The sequence below is a fragment of the Sordaria macrospora genome, chromosome 1 (assembly GCF_033870435.1).
Source record: "Sordaria macrospora chromosome 1, complete sequence".
Taxonomy (NCBI): Eukaryota; Fungi; Ascomycota; class Sordariomycetes; order Sordariales; family Sordariaceae; genus Sordaria; species Sordaria macrospora.
In genome coordinates this window covers 1003102-1027056 of record NC_089371.1, presented here as the reverse complement: position 1 = coordinate 1027056, position 23955 = coordinate 1003102, and the positions used below count along the sequence as shown (strand labels likewise).

The window sequence follows — 23955 nt, the reverse complement described above, 5'->3', positions numbered from 1 at the left end:
GTACGAAACAGGAACGGCAACAACAACAGCAGTGACGACGTGGAGCGTGCGTTGGGTCAGGATGAACCCAGACACCTAAGCCCTGACTGATGTTTTGCGGCCAGCTTGTTTCGTTCGCGATGCTTGCAATGTCCCCGTCCTTTCACTTAATGAAAAAGCCGGCTGTTGCTGCTCTCTTTGGGGTGGCACGGCAGGAGGCTTCTTCCACGGCACACTCACTCAACACACACTTCCCGTCAGGATTCCTGGCGCGGAGAAGCGGGCAATAGGGCGGGGATGAATGCTGCGACAATTTGCAACACCCGAAAAGAAGCAAAGAAGGCAAGCACGGAAAGCCTGCTTTTGCAGAGCAATGCGATGATACCCCGATCACAGAACCAGACTTGGGCGCACTGCGGACAGCCAATGCGAAAGGTCATGGCGCTTCCCGTTCAATAGGAAGAAGTGGTATTTCTCATGTCAAGACCTGGGCCAGCACGACCACCATCCAAGATCAAGATGTCATCCGCATGATCTCACCATGAACTTTCTGGTGGTGAGCGACAAGTGAAGATGAAACAGACGCACTGGACTGGAATGATTCGAAGCAGGCGCGAGTGGCGACAGCATCTGCTCCAGGCTCTCACCCAGCGGCCTCAGTTGGCACTAGGCAGACTATGGGGTACAACGTACTTCAACGATCACTTTCATGACAAATGTCAATCGTAACCAAACATCAAACTCTTGTTGACACAGGCAAATCAGAGCAGATCCCCCCCTTTGCACTCTCATAATTCTCCGCCTTGTGGACTCATCGAACCGTGTTTTGGGACTGTCAACCGATCGATTACACAGCACCGGCAATCAATGCACCGTCTCCCGTCTCGCTCTTTCCCCAGCGGTTTGTCCATCACCTCCCAACTACCAAGAAGCGCGCAGCGTGGGTTGATGGAGATGGGTAATTTCTCTGAAATTTGACGTTATTCACATCCGGTATTACTCCATGTCCCATCACGCTGTGATTCAGCTTGGCGAGGGTTTTCTGCACCCTGTGTCTGCACCCTGTCTGCACCCTGTCTGCACCCTGTCTGCACCCTGTCTGCACCCTGACTTGAGTTTTGTCTTGGATTCACCTCGTCTGCACCTTCACCGCGACTGCGCGACAGCAGTTAGCAGAGTTTTTCTTTCAACCGACTGCGGTCTCGATCTTTTGATTTGCACTTGGATGCAGCAAAAGGGCATCGCGTCGCCCACAATTCTCGTTCGTCTGGTGAGACAGGGCGTGCATCGCTAGCAGCGTCGACAGCGTCCACAACAGCAGTCCACAGCGCCGGCCAACGAATTGGAGGATCCACTCGCGCTAACATTTTACGCTCCCCCTTGTCCAGTCCCACAGTTGGCCGAAGATCGCTGGCCAATTCCATGAGGCTCTCTGGCTGTTTTTTCCTTCAGACAGAGAACCCGAGTGCGAACAAGAACGTCATCCCTCTTTATCCCACACTGGGACATCCATTCTTAACCTTGCATAACTTGCACAGAGCATCAGAAACAGAAACAGCGTTATGCATGTTTCAGATAGGCAGTCCGAGCGACCATCTCCAGCGATTGACCCGACATCAGTAACATCCGAACATACACAGCGTCATATCCAGACCGATCATCTCCACGCGCGCACATTTCTCTCAAGTTTAGTAAACAAAATCCCGGAGGTTGGGTCGATGGTCGACTTTCCGGCTCGATCGCGTGCAGTGGTGGTGGAAGACATTCTCCGCAACGTGCCCGGCTGTTCCTGGGAAACTATCTTCAAAACCTCCAACCTATCGTCTGAGCCCGTGTACGGTACACACAGCGGACTGCGGGACCTGGGCCTGCGGAAGTGCGGAGCGCATCGTCCCAGACAGGAATTTCCCGGCGCGAGGCATCTGCTCCAACACCTTTCCGCTTCGTCCTCCCCGTCGACGGAGACATCGCCGGCATCACTAGCGGGAAGACGAAACCACCGTGCAAAAAGAAGGTTGAAAAAGGCACAAACACCATTGGACAATTCGGCTCTACGTGCATGAACCTAAGGTGAGACTGATGGCACGAACTGCGAGACCACGAGGGTCGACAACATGATGTCGTGGAATTGGCGGTCAGTTCAACGATTGTATTCCACTCTTGAGCTTTCACCTTTCCCACTTAGTAGCACAGTATGACTGCGATATCTCCATATCTCCAGCTTCTTCCGTGACCGCCAGAGTTTGACTCTCCGGGGCAAGACATCGAGATCCGATTAAACTTACCGGTATGTAATTTACAACCGTGATACATACGCACGTCGGACGTTGCTGTGTGTAAACAAAACACCACAACAGGTGATGCGAGCTAGCTAGTTGCACAAAAACAACCTCCGAACTCCCGGTCAAGCGCGCATCCTCTGCCCGCTTCCATCCGGGCGGGATCACTTGGATCGATGATCAAAACAAGTACCCGTGGTCCGCCGTTGACCGCATCGCCAGAGTCCCCATCTCCTCATCGGCTCACGGCCGAAAATGGCATATCGCGACAACACTCCATTCCAAAGGGTCCAACTTTTCCTCCAAACCTGGAATTTTCTGGGTTTTCTGGGCGCCTTCTGGTAGAACCGTTCAAGACCATCTTGATCGGTAAGTTCGGCACGTTCCACCCACGCGCCATATGTAACAAACAAGGTGAAGAAGATGGATGCAGTGCAGTGCAGTGCAGTGCAGGCAGGTCTGCCCTGGTCCTGGTTCCATCGAATCCGAAACCCGTCCCCATTCCCCATCCCCCGCACGACTCTGCCATGATCTTGAACTGTGTTCCGAAGCCTGTTTTTGATACCACCATACCATACCACCCCTGGTCCGGTCTGATCGAAACGGGTTCTCATCGAAACAAACCACAACACAAACGTTGGTCTGACATCACCGTCGACAAATCGAAAATGCCGAAAAAAAAGGGACCCTGAGGGGGGAAGGAAAACAGAAACAACAAGTCCCACAATCAGGGCAGATAGGTTCGGATGTCAGACCGAGATTGGAGGGTATTGGCAACCCCAATCCAGAGGGTCTCTTTTCTGCTCCAAATAACCTGCCATGCCCAACATATCTTCAAAGAACAAACATGGAAAACGGGAAGATGGGTTTTGGTTTTTGAGAGATTTGGACCAACTCTCGTTATCATCTCATGTCATATCAACATACCTAGTGTCGACAATCGATAACAGTCGACCTGTCCCCCAACAACCCCAAACAGAAAGAACACTTGCCGTTAAAACAACGTACCTGGCATTAGGATTAGGTAGGTAGTATCCTCCGTACATACTACACTACATACTCTGGTACGCTAAATCCGCCCGGTCAACGGTGAACCTGCGCAGGAAATCCAACGTAGGTATGAAAGCAGCTGTGTCTGTAACATACCGTACAGGACCTGCCTGCCTGCTTGCTACATTAGCATATCCTACCATACTGCCAGGGCCAAAGCCGCACATCCAACCTCCGACCCTATATCAGACGGTTATTATACATGGACAATAAGAACAATGGGACGGGGAACGGGGAATATCTCCTCTTTTTCTTTTTGTCGGTCTGTCCGCTTGATGTCAGGCTTGCTTGACCTCGATCCAACCGACCGACAGATTGTTTTGGTTGGCCAAGACTTGGGAATAATTAACGAAGGTTTGATGTCGGCCAACTTGGCAAGGTTGCGAAAATTTTGGGTTTCCAATCAGAAAATCACTCTGATATAACATAAAACCAGAGACCGGCCAGGTCAAGACATTGGCAGTAGCAGCAGCCGGATAGATGGATGGATGGATAGATGGATGGATGGATGGATGGATGGGATTCCTTACCTTAGGTCTTTTTTACATTGGCTGGAAATTGCCATGAACCGACCGACCGACTGACCTAAACGGATCAATGTCTCCGACTAACTACAGGTAATGGAAGGCGACGAACACAAGGCGACGACTCAAAGAACGTTTTGAGATTTCAATGAACCTTGCCTTGCAATATTGACAGTGACTAACTAAGCCTCTCTACAACCTACCTTACCCATTCAAAACATTCACACTTTACATTCTCCATCCCGCTTTCCTCCGTTCGTTCGTTCGTTCGTTCGTTCCCTTTCCCACTTGCTACCCACGCTCGCCCATGCTGTCGTGCGACAGTGATCATGGTGATAATGATGTGCCTGTGCGATGTCAAGTCGGGACTGTACATGCAAGCCGGGCATGCAAGCATCTAGGCGAGCACTTAGGCAAGGCAAGCTCGAGGCAAGGTAGATTCTACGTAAGTGAGTTGTGGTAAGTAAGTTGAGTTGAGTTGAGTCAAGCTGACCGGTCCCAGAAAAACCTATATACCTACTTTATCGGATATACGATATTAGCCCCTGCATCACTCACTCATTCATCATCAGACCATGATATTGATGAAGATGAACCCGAGACCACATCCAGAATATCGAGGACGTACCTATTCGATTCGTAGCATGTCTGTGATGACTTTTCAGTCACGAGAATGTACAAAGAACGACGTCCCAGATAATGATTCGCAATGATGAACCTATCAAGCTTAGGTAGCTATCGTCCAGCGGATGTAAACCATACCATAGAACGACAGAAACAAAGACGGGAACAACTTCGCATTATGCTTTTACATACATGCAGCTAGCTGTATATACGCGCAGTTCTGTGCCAGTCATGGACAAAACACTCAGACTTTCTGTTTATGCCTAGGTAGGTACCCTTGGATTTGGCTTTGGCTGATGTCTCTCCAAAGTCTCCAATCTCCCCTAGTGCCATCTTACAACATCTCACCCTTGACTCTTCACGCCTGCGGCCTGGATTATGTAAATCTCTTTTCCTTGCTTGCTTGCTTGCTTGCTTTTTCTCTCCTCGGCCTCTCCTCATTTTACCGTCTCACCTATCTTCCAGTCTTGTCAGAGGGGTGCCGACTGGTAGTCTTCGATACCGACTAGACTTCAATCAAGCCAAGCCACATACATAAGCCCAGCCTTTCGCTTCCTTCACCGGCTTCACTCGGCCGGCCGGTGGCTTCACCTACCTTCAACCTCTCATCATTTAGTACTCACTCACCTTTTCCCCCTCCCGTCCCGTCCTGTCCCGCTTCGACTTCCCATTTGGGAAGTGCCAACGGTGTAATGTTTGTTCAGGTAAGGTATGTAAGATAGGTAGCGAGGTTCACCCCGCAAAGAGCCGGACGGATGCTGTTGTATATCTCAAACACTGAAAATGTGGGGGACGGAACAACAACAGCCTTAGACCTACACCCCCATTGCCTGCCATACTATAAATTCAAAAAGCCTGGATGAATGGAATGAGATCTCATCGAACTAGAAACATGGCAAGAAGAGGTCAGGGCGTCGAGCAAAGATGCAATGTTAAGTAACACAGGTCATTTGCAATTACCGTGTGTTTGTTCCATGTGACTGCGGTGTCCCTAGGTGAGTGGCTAGCCTGAGCAGCATTGAATTTACACCCAGTATAGTATTGCTTCTGCGGAAACTCTTACGAGATGTGAAATATTTTTTGTCGTTATAGTGGTGACAACAAGATACCTTAGTGGAACGATACCGTCGATGGATGTGTAAGAGATCACTCAAGGAGACAAAATGCCTTTTTTTCTTTGAAGCCCACTCCCGTCTTGGTAGAGGTAGTCGATAACGTTCACCACACCTATCAACCAGAGTAGGGCGATGACATTCAAGCCAGCCACAACAGATCCCCTTCGCAGAGTGTGAGCATATCGTAATTATACCTACCTAACTAATGTCCATCAAATCAAATACCACTTTTGTCTTGACCAAGTTCTACCTATTGTATCCATACCTCTATATCGATTATGTCGTCGTCTCATACTCCTCACGTGAGCGCCCTGCGAGTTGATCCCTTCCATGATAGCCTCCAAAACCTCTACCTAATCAAGAAAAAGGTTTGATGAGATATCCACGAGCTAGCAAAAATACTCATGCCCTCTTCCTATTTACTACCAATGCCTAAAATTTCAGAAGCCGTCACTCTTGACCTCCGTCATGTCTGGTCATGGAACTCATCGTAAACTCCCACGAACCCCATCATGCCCTTCCTTCATCAACCCGTCTGCTGTCTCCTCCTCCTCCATCAGCCGCTCTCCCTACATATATCCTCCTCCCCTCTTCGATTTTACCAGCTACGCCCGCCTTACTTTCCCGTCTGTGTCCTTCCTCGTCTTCCCTCCTCTCCCTACTTACCTCCCTAGCCCTACCCCTACCCGCAGTCCCATCTTCCTCCTCCTCCTCCTCATCATCATTATCATCCCCATTCCCTTCATCCTCATTCCCCTCCTCATCATCATCAGCACTACTCCCCGCCCGACTCCCACCCATCGTACTTCCCCTCCCTAGATCCTTCAACAAAGTCCCTAGACTCTCGACCAAGGGTGGCAGCGGCTCACTTTCGCTGTGTGATAACGAAGGGAAGTTCTCGCGGAAGATGCAACAGGCTGTTTGCAGCGGTAGGGTAGAGTTTGCGAAGAGGGATTCAACTACTGGGTTAGAAATAGTGTTACTGCTGGAGAGATTAGACGGGTGAGATGGTGATTGCGGTGAGATAGTAAGTGCCGGAATCCCACGACCTGTTTGTAGGAAATTTTGAATCCCGCGAGTGTCTTCCCCGTCGAGAATTGCGAAAGGGGCATCGGGTGGTGGTTGGAGATGTGGTTGGTACTGATGAGGTTGCGGCGGCGGCGGTGGTGGTGGTAGGTGTTGTTGCTGTTGAGAAGGTAATGTCTGTGAATGTTGTGGGTGTTGTTGATGTTGATGGTGATGAGGCATCTGCATCTGATATCCATGACCAGATGGCACCGGGACGGTGACAGATGACCTCCTCGGATCTTCCATCCCACCGCCGCCATTGAATTGCTGCTGTCCGTGATGGCCCGCTCCAAACCCACCTCTAATCCCATCATGCTCTCCACCACCTCCAAACTGCGGCGGCAAGCCCGGCGACCCTGGGTTGGGGCCACCCAAAAATCCATATACCCATAACGTCAAGCTAGCAAAGTACACAGCCATGGCGTTGAACCCCCTCAGTCCCGTAGGAGGCAGTCCCCTCGCCGCTCTAAATACTTGGCCGGCATGCCAGACGGCATACCTCGCATCTGTGCTTCTCACCCACCCACCTCCTCCTCCACCTGCTCCTCCTGGCCCATTACCTTCTCTCCCAGTGCCTGGATAATGATCCTGATGCAAAAAGTGAGCAGACGCCCTTCTCGCTTCTTCCTCGCCAGCCTTCCCCGCAAAAGACTGAAGCTGGTTGAGATCAACATGCAAAGCCAGCGAGAACATCTCAAAGGTGATCGGCATACTCGAGTTTACGATCGATACTGGCGAGGGGACATTAGGGGTAGGCGAAGTAGCGTTCGACCCTCCCGGCGCCGGAAACGGGACTGGATACCGTCTATGCGAGACCGGAGTGTACGGCTGACTCTTATGCGCGTAAACGACGGTGTTGGCAAAGTCCTGCAAATCGTTGTAAAGTTCGCGATGCATAGACTTGAGTAACTCCCGGTGGTTCGAGAAATTGCGCTGCGAGTAATGGCCGTAGTTGCCTGACATGCTCGTGACGGTAGAGGGCTCTTGATAGAACCTCATTCCGTAGCGGTAAGCGGAAATTTGGCCCCAGAAGGCGTGGAGGACGGTGGTGTTGACGAGCTCAATGTCAACAAAGTCGACGAAGTCGTCGAGTAGGCCGGGGCAGTGTATAATTTCGTTCATACGGGGCATGGGCCGGTCGGCAGGTGGTTTACGTTTGGAGAAGTGCAAGTCGCGCCAGGCTCTGGCGGTCGGGGCTTTCCAGAGGTCGCGAGATGAGGGCAGGCTAAAGCAAAGTTCAGTGAAGGAGAGGAGAGGTGTGGTCTGGAGGGCGACAGAAGTTTGCACATCATGAAGGAACATATGAAGGGCAAGTCTGTACCATTAGCGGGCGTTTTCCTGTCGGGGTGACCGTACAACATACCTCTTGTGAGACTCCCTATTAATAAACGCCCGCCATTTCCTATCCAACACCTCTGGCGAGTCCGAAGCTTGAGGGAGAACTGCTGGTAAGTCTGCCCGCGTGTAGACAACAGCAGTATAAACCCCCGCACGTCGCATCATCTGTCCGTTCTCCAGTCAGCATCGATAACCGCGGTGGGAAGGAGTGACAACCTACAATCAACAGAGGCTGCAAAAACGCCTCTGCCAGCTCTGTTTTCCTCTTAAACCCGCTCCACATGCCAATAGCAAGGTGCAACGAAAAGGCCTGAAGACATTCCAGCTTGCGGGTATTTGTATTTTGCGATTCAAACTGTTGTCCCATCGTTAGTCAAGTCCCAAAGTGTACCAACTCCCTCCCCCGGGACAGAAGGAAACTCACCAAACTAGCCATCCTCGTCCTGATAATCTCCTGCATCGACAGTCCAAACTGCCAAATAGCCGGAACAGCAATAAAGCTCGCCCCATTCGCCACAATCGCACCCAGCAGCTCCGGCAACATCTCGGCCGGGTTCAGCGAAGGCGAGTGTATCCAGCTATCGCACTGGTACTCATCGTGCACCAGATGGGCCTGCAGCAGGAAATTGAGCAGCTCCACCGACGGGAACGACGGCACGCGGTGAGGGTCCTTTATTTGCGACAACACGATCGCGAAGAGCCGGTCCCGAGTGGTTGAGTCGATCTTGATCTTGCTCGTCAGGCTTGATGGCCGGCTGGTGAATCGGGACTGAGCGACGGCTGCCACGGCGTCCTCGTCGAGATTTCGGAGCCCCTCTTCCGTCTCTTTGCGCACGTAGTCTTGTTTGTCGGAGGGCTCCCAGAGCCAGGGCGAGCGCTTGAAGGCGGCGTGGCGTCGGGCTGAGTCGCGGTGGTTGGCCTTCCTATGGGCTGTCGGCTTGGAGGACGTGGTTGCGGTGCCGGAGGTGGATTGCGGGCTCTGGCTGTAGGAATCGACTTGTGGCACGGAGAAGCCGTTCCAGTTAATGTTCCACGAGCTGAAGTCGATATCCTGGAACCAGGGGTTTGTGGGGTTGGAGTGCATTGGGTAGAGGAGATCCTCAGGGAGGCCGTCCATCATCGGGCCAGCAATCAGATGGAGGTGGTTGAGTGTGTCAGCCCCTTGATGATGTGGATGGGGATCCGCAGGTGGATAAGAGTGGTGCTGTTGCTGGCGCTGGTGAGGATGCTGTTGATGATGGCCATAGGAAGTCGATTGCTTAGCGGGGGGCATGCTGTAACCGCCGTTGAAGCCACCGTAAGAAGAGGACATGGTCCCGTCGACGGGAGTCATGGAAGCCGAGGCGACATTCGGAGTGCCATGTTCGGAGGGTGTGAGGACAGAACCAGCATCGGTGCCGTCTGCCGTCCGATATTGCGGTGTCTTCTTGTTGGAGGTCTCGCAGGGAAGGTTCTTGATCCGACAGCGGGTGCAAGGTTTCATGTCATCGCATTTCGCTTTGGACGTGGCGCAGTTGAGGCATGCTTCGGCGGCTCGGTCGCTCCGGCGGATTATGGTTCGTCCTTTACCGTCGTTGTCTCTGTCGTGGGTTGTCTCGTGGCGCGTAAGTAGATCTCTGTTGTGGGATATACGTTAGTAGGCTGAAATACCTGGACATCAGACTGAAGGTGACTGCGCCGGAAAGGTGGGTGAAAAGTGGAGCATTTGATCTGGTGTTCTATCCGATCCGGAGGTGGGACCGGACCGGACTGGACCGGAGCGGAGGCGGAGCAAGACAGGACAAGACAAGAGGAAAGGATACGTACGCGCGGTTGAAGCGCTTCGGACAGCGAGTGCACTGGTACTGGCGGGCATTCTCGTGGGAGCGTAGGTGACGGGTGAGGTGGTCGGCGCGCTCATAGACGCGTTTGCAGATCTGACAGACGTGGTTGGAGGTCGGGGTCGAGGCCGAGGGTGGAGCCGAAGCCGACTCGGTCTTTGGCCGTTTGGCTCGGGGCGGGCCCGGTGTTGTTTGCTGGTGACCGTGGAGGAGAGGAGTGTCAGGGAGGGCGGCGGCGGGAATAGTGGCGGTGGAGGTAGAGGTGGTGTTGTTGGTGGTGGTGTTGGTAGTGGTAGGGTTCACACCAGAGGCAGTGCCATTCCCAGCTGTAGTCGCATTCCCGGTGCCGGACGAGGATGAAGAGGTTTGCTGGAGATAGTCGAGCGAGGACAGCAGCAGATCGGAGCCGGCGGCGTCACACAATATGTCGATGCCGTTCTGCTCCGTCATGGTCATGGCTCAGGTTCAGGTTGCCTGGTGCTAATCTTCCGAAATCAAGGCCGAGGCGGGTTGCGCTGAGACCCGAACTGCGATGCTGCAAGAGACGCTTGTAGTCGACAGTCCCAACTGAAACATCCCTGGTCGTCCACGCTGTCAATGTGCGTCGCTGTCAATTGTGTGCCAATGGCTGCAAATGGCTGCCAATTGCCGTCACTGTGTTGCTGGTCCGGAAAGTGGAAGTTGTGGTGGAGGCCAAGAGAGCGAGCCGTTCCCAGAACCAGTGGGGCCGGTCCAGTGGAGGATACAACCCCCTGTCTTCCACTTGGCTCTTGCCCTGAGCCCAGTCCAGGTGGAGGGGCAGCCCTATTGCCCCAGCTCTGTGCCCTTTCCCAGCGGGGCCTTTCAGGGGCCTGGGCTGTCTGGCGCTCCTCCCCACTTTCCCCGGATCTGCCCGCCGAGGTGGCCATCAAGGTTCCATTCCCCACCTTCACCATCCCTTTGCGTGGACCCTTCATTTTTATCATCTCATCATTTTCAATCGACTTCGAGAATTCAAGCATCACATACTGAGAGTGACGGGGAGTTCGAAACCAGGACAGTGCTAAATTGCTCCTTTGAACCATATGCATTACACAAAGCCAAATGCCTTTTACTGTATTGGTCCTCAGAGAAAAGCCGACTCTTCCCCCGTTGCGAGTTGATCAAACAAGGTACCGGCACGATGTCTTATCTGGCTCCCATGATCTCCCCATTCGATGTTCACACGGGTAGTCAGCTTTGGTTTCCTTACCAAAGTCTTGAGGCTACTGAAGTACACATCCTCTAAGCGATCTCGTCCGATCTCAGGCTTACGGTAACAGCTCACAACTCTCTTTCAGCTACTTTCCCCGAATAGCTTCACTTTAGTTTTCACTCTAGTCTAGTGTACAGTAACACCCAATACGACTATACGAGAAAACCTCATCTGTTGTGTGCTCAAATCTAACCTCTTCTAGGAACCCTCTCTAACCTCTTTCGTTTTCTCTAATGGCTCTCTGTCGTCATACTTGTCTGCTTATCTCGGGCTGTCGGCTCGGCTCCAGTGGTGTAGTGTAGGATAGGTGGGTAGGTTTATCTCATGGCCTGGGATGGGTCACATCCAGCTGCGACGCCCTCAGCAATTCGTTACGGTCGATCCCGTTGCTGAGAATGAGAAAACAGGGAACGCCCCTGTATTGTAATTGCAGCGGCACCAAGGTCTGATTATAAAAGAGTAGTGGGTGAGAAGGTGCGTGATGTACCTATTAGGATATGGGACTGGGGAATAAGCCAAGTCATGCTTTCTGGGCCTGTGTTTTATTTACTTCCCCTTTTTTTCCATTCTCTTCTTCTTCTATCCTGGGCATTGGGATCGGTGAAACCCAAACTGTTGTTATCTTGCGAACTACTGTTGGTATGGTAGTCGTCGGTGATGTGAGGTCATGATGCTACCTACTTCAATGAATGCTATTTTGACAATATTCTGTAGTATCGTTCGTGGTTCTATCACGTCTTTCTCTCTAGGTTGCCCAGCCATCTACAAACCTACAGACCTTCAGTACGGCAGCAAGAACTATGAACCACCGTTGTGGGTTATTGTTGTGGTTCATGGGCTGATTTTCCATCTATCTAGGAAGCACTCGGATATGAAAGGATCTACACCGGTCGCTGTGCGGCTTCGGCCCTGTTTTTGGTGTTTGGTTGTTTTCTGTCGCTGTGTCTGTGATCTGTGCTTGTGGTTCGTGGTTGTGTGTCTGTAACTCTGTGTTGGTGTGCCGTCGTGTTGGTGGTTGTGGTTCAGTTTATGTTAGGCTTGGTTTGGTGTGCCGTGCCGTGCCGTGTCCCGTCGTGTTGGTGGGATTGGTGGTTGGTGAGCCGTTTCTCTCTCTCTATGTGTGTGTGTTCAGTAATATTCTTCAAGTTTCCCTTTGGAAGAACCTATGAACTGCCCTGCTGAATTGGGTTTTGTTGCCCAACTTGTCATAAGCTTGTAACCTCGCTTGGCGTCGATGGCGTTGTCTGTTGTTGTTGTTGCCTGCCTAGATTTTAATTTAGATATATCGATGTGTGTACTTTGGTAGGGCAGCGTATTGTATTTGCTGGATCTGTTGGTATATCGCAAGAAGCCAGTGTCTCGCCTCATCCTTACTGATGGGTTATGTTGTGTTCATTGCACATGTGCTATTGTGTCACGAACAGCCTCCTCCTTTTCCATGCCTACTTCCTTTCTCGACCGTCAGAAGATGAACCCAAATGTTTGCACATTCGGAATGTTGTACCTGTCATCCTGACGGTCCATTCGGTGTAAGCTGATATGAACTGGAGGAGAAGCAGGTAGGTAGTGTCACCTCGGAGTTGTGGACAGAAGAGCTGACGTGCGCCACTCGCTTCATGATAATGCCATGGCTATCGGTTCCGTCGGTTCTATGGTTCGTTACACCATGTTCTTCATCGGAACTCTCGAGATTCAGGAATACTGTCTCAGGCGTTGACTTTAGTCCTCACTTTTGAATTCTCACCGGCCCAGGCCCAATAGGAGCCCTTCCGGGGCTCATGTAGTGCTTGAGCGAGTATTATGGTTTCTCCATATCTGTGCAACCTTTTGTGCGCGTGAGCGACATGTAGTGTTTATTAGATCCTATTCCCATTCTAGTTCCCAACTTGTCCTTTCCGAAATTCCATCGCCCCTTTTATGTAAGCCCCTTCCCTTGAGGTCTATCAGTCTGTTCCGGATTTAACCTGATCGCCCCCCTTTTAGCCATGCCCGTAACACCGTGACCCCTAGGATGGAAAATGAAAATCAAGCAACCCGAAAAGGCAAGGGTATCAAGAGGTCTCCCCAAGTCTAGCATGCTTCCCAACTCCAAACCGTTGTCGTCCCTTTTGATCCATTCCGATCACCATGGCGTGAGGAAAAGAAAATCCCAGTATTAAGTCCTCCGCGGTAGTTCTGTTGAAACGGTCGAGCTCGGCTTTCGGCTTAGAGGCACTCATGCCTGCAGACAGGGCAAGCACGGCCTCGGATCACCCATGTCTCAACTCCCTTCTTTTGACACTCTGGGCAACGAACGCCGGGGAGCTGTGAAAGTATGACCGTTAGTCACTGTATCTTCCACATGGTAGTGTTGCACTGCATATCATCCGCACCAACCGGCAACCGGACCGCCACCCTCTTGTATATAAGATACAAGCTACGGAAACGTGGGGTGGTGGCCCAGATGGGTAAGGGTATCCGTGAACTGTCTCAGTACTCACATTGGCAAAGTCTACCAAGGCTCCCTGTCCCTGACGGTTGACCAATTCCTGCTGCTCGGGCTTGTTCATGTTGTAGTGGCAAGCGTGGGCGGGGGCTGAGCGGCACATGTTTGTAGTATGTGTAGGTTTTGAAGTGAGGTTGCAAATTTGTGAGATTGTGAGGTCGCAAGATGTGAAGTGATAAAGTGTTGAGATATTTAAAGAAGGTCGTGAGAGCGTAGAAGCTTAAGTGTGCTTGTAGATTGCTCGAGAGGTTGATGTCTGATGATGATGCTGAGGAGATGGACAAGAACAAGAAGAGGGCAGGTCTATATATGCATTCCTGGCCGATGTAGCATGAAGCCGGACTCTTTCTCCTCCTCGAACCGGTGACAAGGCGGGATTGCGTTGGCGACGGGAAGGGAAGAATAAAGGAAGCTAGGATGAACCGTGATCTTTCTCGAATTCTTTGGACGGGAGGCGGCGGGCGGTAAGGGAACGGAGATGATGAACCAAGGCCATAGACAACTAGTGAGGCTCGTCATGGACACGAGGGACGATAGGAAGCCGTCGTCTGATGGACGGCGTCTTTCCGACGGCGAGACAGAGGCTCGACGGTTTTATGCATAGGCACTGGCGTACAAAAGACAGCACACAGGTGCAAAGTCGAACGGCCGGACCGGGATCCCTCTCCGGGAAACGGCAACGACATGCCTCCGACAAACGATGTCCATGGGGGCCGGTACTGGCCACCGCCTGGAAGTGGTAACAAGATGCAGTGGGAGAGACAGACCCGCCGGGGCGAAGAGCAACTCGTTTGGTTGTTGGTGAGATCACAACTTTGTGTAGATGCCGGCCTGCCATTGGGCAACAATAAGCAGCTGAGGTCGGACAAGGTTCTCCGAGGTCTCCATTCTCCATATCGCGTATGGCTTGTTCCATCGTTCAAACACTCGAGTGAAGCAGCTTCGCAAACCCATGAACCATGGGCATGGCAAGGACCGGGTGTGAATTGGTTCCTGGGCAGCTTTCAACGGTAACAGCAACTGACTGCGCACATAATAAGTAGCTTGTCCAGCTTGGTAGCGTGCCATCTATGTTGTGTAGCGCACTGCAAGGCGAGGCTAGTCTGGTTTAACTCTGAGACAAGTGCCGTTTGCGCAGGGCTCGCCGTCTTCCGGGGACTCGCAGGAAATGGGAAAGTCCAGGGCATGTTTCTCCATAACAATTGAAGCCTGATCATGCAGCTTGTGGCTTGCTGCAGCCGTCCTTTAACTTGTAGCTTGTACACTGGATAGTATAGTGCTACTACGGACATGGCGTGTAGCCTCCATGTAGTAGACTAAACTACCCAGAGATAGCGCATCGTTCGACTGGTGGGAGACGGTGGTACTGTAGCATCAAACCCACTCTCGGTCCGTGATCTAACTCGAGTAAAGGTAAGCAGTGTTGTACTGTGCTCATAGTATGGCTTGGAGTTCCACTCATCCCTTTTGTTTTTTTTTCTTTTGAGTCGATGTTTGGGAATTTGCTTGGCCTGGAAGAGATTGGTTTGCAACAACGGGACCGCGGGTCAAGGGATGTGAATTGTGACGAGTCAGTAAAATCAGTTGGGACGGTAATAATGGGTCATTCCTGGAGCGCAAAAGCTCAAAGTTTGACCAAGTAGAATAATCTGAGAAAAAAGATGGAGAAGAGAGAAATGGAACGGAGATCAAACCGCCAGACTCCATATTCCAGGAGCCGATGATCACCCGTAGCGCCCAACGTGCCTGCCACTTTGCACAACTGCCACCTGCCATAACTGACTGCAGTTCTTGAAAGGTGAAAAGGTCGTCATTTGCTTGGCAGAAAAGAGCCCCACAACTACGGTCACAACCACCAAGAAAAGAGAAGTCGTGATGGGACAGTGACCATATCGCTCCTTCCCTTCTTCCATCTCCTACGCCAACAACCGAAAATGACGGCAAGAATCTGAAATTACACAAGAAAATTCTGCCCGAATTGGGTGCTACGTGTCCGGCGACCGCCATCTTCTCTCATCTATTGTGGCCCGTCTTTTCCCGCCTACTTTTCTCCCAAGAAAGACCAAAGTACCAACCAACATCAGCACAGGTAGATGACCGAACCTCCAACGACAACATTGCCCACATTCCCAACATGCCGACCGTCGTTGTTCGTTGCCCGGGAGTCAATACGACATGATGGCTCATAGGGGCTGCCCGACCTCCCCCTTCTTCCGTTTACACTGTCGCAATGGTCCCCGATGCCCCCATTATCCCGCAATCCCACAATGACACCACGCAACGAGCGTCTGGGTTCAATTCCCGAGTAGGTGGTTGACGTCCAACGCCATGCTCGATGGTGATTCGCCCGTCGCCACGAACCTCTGCACATCACACATCAAAGATTAAACCAGCCAGCCAACAGGACAAGTTCTTTTGCCGGATCCCCAAGGTGAATACTGACCAACGGGATGCAGACCAAGTCCGTCTTGGCCATGTCCTCCTCACTTCAGCCGTTGCAGCATCAATAACCCAAGCGAAACAGAAAATCACCAGACAAAGACCTTTGGTGCCACAACCCACTCGGTTCAAGCTAGACATATACCGAACCCATAGTCGATTATCCCTAGACCAAGTCGACCTCGGCCGGCCCACCATCTCCAGTCTGGGGAGCCTCATGCTAGTCAAGCATACGTCGTCATCGAGTCGTTCTTTTACACATCAGCTCGACCCCGCACATCTACCATCATCTGGCCCCTTGATCTGCTCCTCAACCTGGTTCCTGGTTTTCGGTGTCGCGTCGACTCAACTACCGACTCACATAAGGGGCCCACGAGTCCACTGATACATATCATATCCATGGACATCACAGCTGGCCTCTTCTCCACACTCGGGCCTGCGATTACCATATGCTATCTGGATATCATTCCTTGGTTCGAATCCTTCGTTGGCGTTTGTCAAATCATTATTGGGGTTTGTTATGCCAGCTGTCACTGTTTATACCCTCGCGCCTCGAGTATCCTGCAACCGCGTACCTACAGCCCATCAGACTTCAGAGGCACCCCACAAACGCATCGGTTGATATCATTCTGGCCATCGGCCGTCCCAAACCCGACAAGGAGTCTTCGCTTGGCATGATACTTAGAAGACTCCCGGTGGACCGAACACCAGCCAGAACAACAACACTCATCAGCACCTTATCAGCTTTAACATCGGTTACACTAGCGTCTTTACAACCGCGTCGGCGTCGTCCCAGTATCGACGGTCATCGAGGATTGCCATTTTGAGGTCACCGGCATCCACTGATGGCCTGACAGGTCAGCGACGAGTTCGGGTGGTCGGAGTACAACTGAAGCTGCACCGCATTGGGCAAGCACTGGCGAAAGGGGAAGGTCATCACTCGGAAGCTTCGTCCGGGGTTCATCGTGATGACGACGGGGCCTTTCCAGGTCATTTCTGTGGTCGACTATATGGCGTGGCCGCAAGTGTGGACCAATGCTAGACTTCTCTTTCTAGGGACTCCCGGCAACGACGAGCGTGCGATGTCGCTGACTAGCAGGACTTATACACATACATGATATGATGCTGCTTACTTCTCAAGATTTTCAATTCTCACTTTCACCCTAAAAGCTTTACGAAAGAGCTCAAAATTGGTTTCGATTCAGCCCCGGGATCTTGCGTTTGCTACACAGATTGAATCGCTCCTCCGTTACAACGTTCAGAACGCTTCCAATCTGCGCCCACCTCGCCCCGACATGTTTGCACAAAACCATCGCACACTGTGTACATGCAGGAACAGCGGCAGGTAGGCTTGTTGACTGTGTCAGACAAATGATCTGATAATGGAGCCCCATCTTCAAGACCCCTGTTCGTCTTTGAGAGTCTCGAGATCTCTACATGAGCAGGAGCAGATGACCCAGACTGTGAATGAATATCTGCTTACAAGCAGGTGAAAGTTCTGGAATATGGACCCCTGAGTCAGACTAAACCTCCCCGAACCCTTGGTACTTCAGGGAGCAGCCGTACGTATCCTTTTGGAGGGGATCTTTGTCATCGTTGACAACCGACTCTGAGGGGAAACCTTCGAGGAAAGGAGAAAATTCCCCCAGCCTCTGTGTCGCACGGAAACGTCTGCCAACGGAAAATTTCGCGGCCTGCGGTTGTGGTTGCGGAACGATGCATTGTTTCTGTTATCCTTCCTTCCCCTTCCCTTCCGTGATCCGTCCTGGAACCAGACTGTCGGGAACGAATTAGCTCGCTACCCTTCGCCGTCTTTTCCATGATTCCAGGGACTTTCCACTTTTTTTCCCTCCCCTTAACGTGGCAGGTAAGTCCGCAAACCGGCTTGTCCGTTCTTCCCGTCTTGGCTCGGCGGCGGCACTCCGTTTTCCGTTTCCCCCCGTCACCTAACCTCGCTCGCTCCATGTCACTCCGATATTGGCCAAACGTTGGGTGCCGTCTCCGATATGAAGGCCGGAAGGAAAAGGGATATGACGGGCGGGTCGCGAAGCTTTTTTGACAGGCAACACAAGCAGCGGAGAATTTTTTTGACAGCTGGTCGGGAGAAGGGTTGTTCTGTTGTACTTTCCGGCATAATCGGAAAGTCATCAGTCAAAAACATGACCTGATGATAATGTTCCTTCCCAACGTTGGTGTTGACAATGATTGATACCAGATGGAATTCGGCTAAGATCGCGGCGCACGATGAGCAAAGACACCTACTTTCTAGGCGTTGAGTGGCCTTCATCGTATTGACCGAAAGTAGAATGGCATAAGCATGTCGGAATAACAAAATGGAAAGGAAACAATCTATGGCCAGAAGTCGGTCAAGTAAGCCTTGACACGATGCCTACTGGACCTAAACTAAGGGTGAAGTTGCAAAAAAATAACAGAGAATGAAAGAACCCAAATGACCAACTGGGCAACTTCACAAGCCATTCATCAGTTGTAGAATCACAATCGTAACCAACATTTCCGGCATTATAGCATGGTTCTTACACATGGAAAAAAAAAACCCCCCAAAAAATAAGGATTCAGATACCCATTATAATCATGGCTATGCACATAAACACATATATATATGTATGATCCAACGGAAAATCGATAAAAAGAGAAAAGATTGAAAGGAATGGATCGGTGAAAAAGAAAAAAATAAGACTACCTTAAGGAAATGGAAGGAGCCAGCAGGGACAAAAAGGGGAATTGGAAAATAAATTGCAAAAGAAATGCGCCAGCCGCGAATCGAACGCGGGGCCCATCGATGGCAACGATGGATTTTACCACTAAACCACTGGCGCTTGTAATTGTTGTTGAAGGTTTGGCGCAAAAGTTTTGCTTATGTGGTGGGGGATGGAAAGTCAGGGATGACCTAGCCGTTGTGGTGGATCACGGTTGCTTCGGAGGCACCGCCTTCCCAACACAGATACTCGTCAGGTCTTCAAAAACGACCGTCTGACTAGTGGTTTTCCCACTAGTCAGGGACATTAATTTGTACCACGGAAGCGACTTTCGCCAGTTAGCAGAAGCCCTTGGCACGAAAGTCTCCCACAATAAGCCGGTTACCGGGCTTACCTGCATAATAACATGGTGTAAGTGCATGTGACCCCGCACAGCAGGATATCCCATACATGCACACCATATACCGTCTCAACACAAGAATCCGGTAGGAATGAAAGTCCAGGTACGAATTAATGTCCCTGACTAGTGGCTCGCCCACTAGTCAGACCGTCGTTTTTGAAGACCTGACGAGTATCGTCTTTACTTGCAAGTTACCCCTTTGCATAGAAGTTGGGTTTCTACCTATATATTAACATGTACAGGGGCAAGATATCCTAGTGTATTTGAAGGCGAGTAGTATACAAGTGCGAATTTCAGTCACGACTAACATTTTCAGGGACAGGAGGCGAGCACATCCATTTTCACAATGGTTGAAGCAATGAATGTAAGCAATAATAGTCAATTGCTAACTGAGCTTATCCCTAGTCGCTTCAGTCTTTCCAAAGTCGAGGAACTCGCTAGCTATACCAAGGGTATCCTTTCAAAACATATCTCATCCAACGAGAATTTCCTTCCCAAGTGAGTGACAGATCGCTCTGTACCTGACTGGCATCCAAAGTTTCCACCCAAAAGCAATCAACATTGAATGCAATACCCATTGAATCCCATCTCAAACAGTCTCTGCTTTGCTTTGCGCATCTCTTCTTCTTCTCCTTCTTCTACCATGCATTCAAAAAGAGACCTGCCACCATAAATGCCATGCTGAAGTATGTTCCACGCCAATGCGGGAGCCAGGAAAATGCCGTATTAAGACAAGGATATCAAGAAAACGGAAACAGAAGTTGAATAAATGAAGACCGGCTGCCGTCGTCATGTGGTCAGAAGTCGCTGTGACCCGACGGCAATCTCGGCATGTGTCTGGTTTGTCGGCAAGCTTTCACCGAATATTCTTCTCAACCTTGATAAAAAGCTGAGATGAAGAATGTCCACCGTGTCGGCGGAGTGGTCGACGGGTGAGGGGATGATAAAGATCGAGGCATCTATATCCTTGCTGCAAGCGGTCAAGACGGATGCAAGCCCAAGCGAGAAGCTCGTTGCCGAAGCCGCTTGAGGAGGGCTCTTCAACTTTGAATCTGTGGGAGACGCCATTAGGTTAGAGCCACGTTTGTGAGCCAAAGGCGAATGAAAATGAAGATGATGAGTGGATGAGAAAGGAGGAAAGGTGAGGCTCGTGTCAGATAAAGTTTGGAAAGGGAGCAAAAAAAGAGGCATGAAGTTCAGTGGACGAAACCGGCCGACCGGAAGGAAGCCGATGTCGGTATGCGAGACTCCCGTGTAGCACAAACACACTCTCATCCGGGGAAAGGGGGGCAGGCGCAGTTGCGGAGGACACTATGTATCTCTCGCTCTCGGATAAAGATCTCTTCCGTTCCCTCATGCCCGGCCCTCTGCTCGAGAGTTTGCTACTTAGACAACTTTGTCTGGGGCATCCTACCTGTCATTGTCTCCATGATATGGACAACCACAGGACGTAAACTGCGATGGAGAAAGAAAAAGAGTCTTCACAGTGGTTTGCCTGCGGTGACGGCTTCGTGCATCAAATTCATAACGTCGAAACGAGACAACAACCACTCACTCCTGGATAACAGGTAGGGGGTAAGAAAATATTTAACCAGTAGTTCTGGTCGGATGGCGCATCATCGAGGGAAGGTGTGCAGTGATATAATAACGAGGAGAAGAAACATCCGGAGTAGCGAGGACATAAAACTTACCTCACGAAGCTGAGCTCTTCCACAATCCCACCCACATTCAGGAAGTTAAGCGGGTATGGACTACGCTCCCAGTCTGGATTCTCGGTCGCTTGTGGCTGAGTGGTTCGCGTCAAGTCAAGCGCTTTGTTTGGCTTTTCGACGTGCAATTCCACCTTCACTCGGGTGCGCAGCTTCTTAGCTTGCCCACCCTCAGGTACGGGAATCGACTGCCCTGCTAGAACAGTGATTCGTAGGTCGACCGTCCTTGTCGGTATATCGTCGTGATTTGTTAGGAAACCGGTGGGCTTAAGAATCCAGCCATTCGTGTCCGCAAACATGGCATCGTTGAGCATCGTGCCTTCGTCGGTCTTCTGCCAGTTCATAGCCACCATCTGCACACCTCTTCGCCACGGAATAGTAGGGTCGGGGTTACTGCTGTCGAACCGAAGGCCCTTGGGGTAGATTCGCATAAAGTATTGCTTGTTGTGATCCATGATCTTCTTCAGCTTGGCCTTATCCTGGGATATCATATCCAGAAACTTGTCCTCGTTCACACTGAAAATATGGCTGGGGGTTGTTGAGGATAGGGATTTGAGATCGGAAAAATGCTCACTGCGCGTGTAGATAGCCAGAGCGGCAAGCATTTCGCAGATTGGTGGTTTGGAGCGCAGAGAGCTGACAGTCAGAGATCGCCCACGCTGAGCTTCCTGTATCTCACCATTGGAATCATCCAACCGCTTCACCTTGATCAGAATCTTGTCGAGCAATTGTTCCAGTCGAGGTTGTTGCTTTAGATGATCGCAGTCTTCGAAAGGCTCTTCGAGAAGCAATCCGGCCCATTCCTCCTTCATGATCTCCACCATCATCTCTTGTTGCTCACGATCCGCGCCAACCTCCAGACTGACGATGATCGGTAAATGGTTGGTTACGAACGCCTCTTCTCGAACAGCCTTGCAAACCTCCCGAAAAGGCACCGTGGTAGTCATAGTTCCATGGTGGTGCACGATGGGCTCAACCCTCTTGATGGAGCCGGATGATGATGTGGATTGATCCAAACGATCGCTCAGTTCTTTCGGATCCAGACTCGTGCCACTGTCTCGGGGAGTTCGCATTGTGTAAAGACCTGGATGATCGACGCTCAGGCTTGAGCCATGTCGAACGCTCGATCGTGACATGGCGGAAACATTTGATATATGTCGGCGATGTTCCCCGTGCGGAGACTTGGATGGCGTTCGTGACGGGGCACCGTTCCACACGTCAATTTCAATACATCTGCAACCGTTCCGTAATACCTGTGAGTCCTGTTAGACGATGTTACTAGGGACGAGGAGCGGTTCATACGTACGGCTTTGTATGCCTCTGCGGAGCTCTTGGACGACAGTTGATTTCCTTCCAAGTATGTGTTGTGGCTGCTGTTGATGAAATAATTGCTAATCGGATACGTGAGGTCGGTTTCGTTGGGATCCAAGGGTTGTACTGCATTCCATGCTGCCTTGTTGTTGCTCCAAGCCCAGAAGAATTCCTCGAAGGTATACACGTCCTTATCTGGAAGATCCGTGGTCGTAACACCTTGGGTTCTCTTGAAAAAGCGAAGGAATTTCTCATGTGTGAGTACCTTGTCGCCTCCGCAAGCTTCTTTCCACACCCTCACGGCGTGTTTCTTAAACGCATCGTGGATGTACATGGGTTTGTGGGTAGCGTTGAAGACCTGTGCCGACGATACCAGAGAAGCCATGAACAAGGCGGACGTCGGCTGGCTGGGAGAAGCAATTTTCATGGTCGTCATCCTCCGCATAAACGACGGCTTCTCCTTCTTCTTCGTCTTGGCCCTGCGGCGAAACTAGAGTGAGTTAGTTAAGCGTTAATGCCACGGCGCCTGTTCAATGGAGACTTGCCGATATGCACGACATTGTTACGAAATGAGTCGTAGATCCTTAGATTGCCCAATTGCTCTCTTGTTTTCCTCCTATGTCCTCCTTATGTCTCTCCCTCGGCGATGGGAAAGTCTCAGGGGCCCCGGTTCGATGGGTTTGGGTCTGAGTCCTCTTTTGAGGATGCGGTCTGGCCGCCAGGCCCAGTGGGTGGTTGGGGAGTTTAGTGGACGCGTCGATGCTGTTAGGGTGCTGGGTCCACCACGGCTGGTACCGATCGCGGACTGGGGACGTGAAGTTATTTCGGGATGCCGTGCTGGTAACGATGGCCTGATATCGGAAAACGAAGAAGGAGTAGAAACTCCAGAACCAAGAGAAGCGGAAATGGAGGGCAGATGTCAGCAGTTAAGAAACAAAAGGGATGCTCAGCTTACTGCGTAACAGAGCCTTGCCCCGCGCGCAGTGGTCGAGACCCAATGGAATTCCCAGCGGTGCCAGCGTCCTTGCCGACCGTGGCTCTCGTCGGTTGGTGGCCCAGCGTGGTGGGTTCGGCTCTGGGCCCAAAAACATCCAGTGAGATTCCCGGTGAGCCTGCAATGCCTGCAGCTGCTTGGGTGAGACAGGGAGGGAACCCCAGTTACACTGCCCATGATTCCCAAGTTAAGCTTCTCCGAGTCTTGACGCTAGGCCATCTGGAGGTGCAGAGCAGATAGGGTGTCATCCAAGCCGGGGTTGTGAGGCTGGAGTGCCGTTGACGTTGTCCGCCATGTTCGAGTTTCGAGTCTTTGTTTGCTTGGGCAAATCCGTCATTCCATTGCTTTGCTGTGATTCTCCAGATGGAGAAGTCAATCGACTTTGCCTAGGACAGCAAAGCGTTGGCTGATTTTGTGGTTGGGCATCGTGGTGTTCAGCTCGAGTGGTGAGGTGAGGATGGCGATGATGCCCAGCTGGAAAATTTTGGAGTTTACCAGGTGCTCGTTCCTGCTGGCTTCTGCTGGCAGTGCTCATCTGGTGCCTGCTGGTCGTCGACACTCGGGCAACCACGTTTTTGGCGGGAGGAAGGCGCGATGCGCAGAAGCGGCTATCATTGCCAACCATTCCCTTGCACAACTGCATCTTCCCCACAGTCCGCCCTTGCCCCCTTCCCGTCTCTTGACAGTCTCATCTTGCAATGTTTTCGCTTTGACGGCAGGAGCAGTGCCCGAATGCGTCACTTGACTGTCTCATTGGTACCTGATCTCCTGATACAATGCAGTACACCGAGCTGAACGAAATCAAAGCCAACTCAAAGCACCATCCATCTCAAACTCCAACACCAATCGACAACTCTGATTCACAGGCC

At 51.4% G+C, this 23955-nt stretch overlaps 4 protein-coding genes and 1 non-coding gene across 5 annotated transcripts; all 5 read right to left on the bottom strand.

Annotated features, from left to right (window-relative positions):
- Positions 1 to 5781: 5781 nt before the first annotated feature.
- Positions 5782 to 12343, bottom strand: SMAC4_05275 (uncharacterized protein). Its single transcript, XM_066090257.1, has 5 exons — positions 9784 to 12343; positions 8402 to 9593; positions 8198 to 8332; positions 8003 to 8142; positions 5782 to 7954 (listed from the first exon to the last, which is right to left on the bottom strand). Exons 1-5 carry the CDS (start codon positions 10251 to 10253, stop codon positions 6082 to 6084), a joined length of 3810 nt encoding a protein of 1269 aa, XP_065945494.1. The 5' UTR covers positions 10254 to 12343; the 3' UTR covers positions 5782 to 6081.
- Positions 12344 to 12836: 493 nt separating this feature from the next.
- Positions 12837 to 13819, bottom strand: SMAC4_05274 (uncharacterized protein). Its single transcript, XM_066090256.1, has 2 exons — positions 13512 to 13819; positions 12837 to 13335 (listed from the first exon to the last, which is right to left on the bottom strand). The coding sequence occupies exons 1-2, from the start codon at positions 13617 to 13619 to the stop codon at positions 13237 to 13239; spliced, it is 207 nt and encodes a 68-aa protein (XP_065945493.1). The 5' UTR covers positions 13620 to 13819; the 3' UTR covers positions 12837 to 13236.
- Positions 13820 to 17545: 3726 nt separating this feature from the next.
- Positions 17546 to 17920, bottom strand: SMAC4_13014 (uncharacterized protein; the record flags this gene model as incomplete). The annotated part of the gene is made up of 1 exon (XM_066091216.1): positions 17546 to 17920. One exon carries the CDS (start codon positions 17918 to 17920, stop codon positions 17546 to 17548), a length of 375 nt encoding a protein of 124 aa, XP_065945492.1.
- An 801-nt stretch (positions 17921 to 18721) lies between these two features.
- SMAC4_13013 lies at positions 18722 to 18792 on the bottom strand. The gene has a single exon. It is a non-coding gene; the product is annotated as a tRNA-Gly (tRNA).
- A 636-nt stretch (positions 18793 to 19428) lies between these two features.
- On the bottom strand, positions 19429 to 22975 carry SMAC4_05273 (uncharacterized protein). The gene is made up of 4 exons (XM_003347023.2): positions 22648 to 22975; positions 22088 to 22571; positions 20764 to 22034; positions 19429 to 20124 (listed from the first exon to the last, which is right to left on the bottom strand). Exons 1-4 carry the CDS (start codon positions 22650 to 22652, stop codon positions 19929 to 19931), a joined length of 1956 nt encoding a protein of 651 aa, XP_003347071.2. The 5' UTR covers positions 22653 to 22975; the 3' UTR covers positions 19429 to 19928.
- Positions 22976 to 23955: the final 980 nt, after the last annotated feature.

Coding starts and splice junctions, on each gene's coding strand:
- SMAC4_05275 (XM_066090257.1), bottom strand. CDS start 10,253: ATGACCATGACGGAGCAGAACGGCATCGACATATTGTGTGACGCCGCC. Junction 8,333..8,401: donor GGACGAGGATGGCTAGTTTG/GTGAGTTTCCTT, acceptor ATGGGACAACAG/TTTGAATCGCAAAATACAAA. Junction 8,143..8,197: donor TTTTGCAGCCTCTGTTGATT/GTAGGTTGTCAC, acceptor GAGAACGGACAG/ATGATGCGACGTGCGGGGGT.
- SMAC4_05274 (XM_066090256.1), bottom strand. CDS start 13,619: ATGTGCCGCTCAGCCCCCGCCCACGCTTGCCACTACAACATGAACAAG. Junction 13,336..13,511: donor CCTTGGTAGACTTTGCCAAT/GTGAGTACTGAG, acceptor ATACTTTCACAG/CTCCCCGGCGTTCGTTGCCC.
- SMAC4_05273 (XM_003347023.2), bottom strand. Junction 22,035..22,087: donor CCGCAGAGGCATACAAAGCC/GTACGTATGAAC, acceptor CAGGACTCACAG/GTATTACGGAACGGTTGCAG. Junction 20,125..20,763: donor GAAGAGCTCAGCTTCGTGAG/GTAAGTTTTATG, acceptor CGTCTCCCACAG/ATTCAAAGTTGAAGAGCCCT.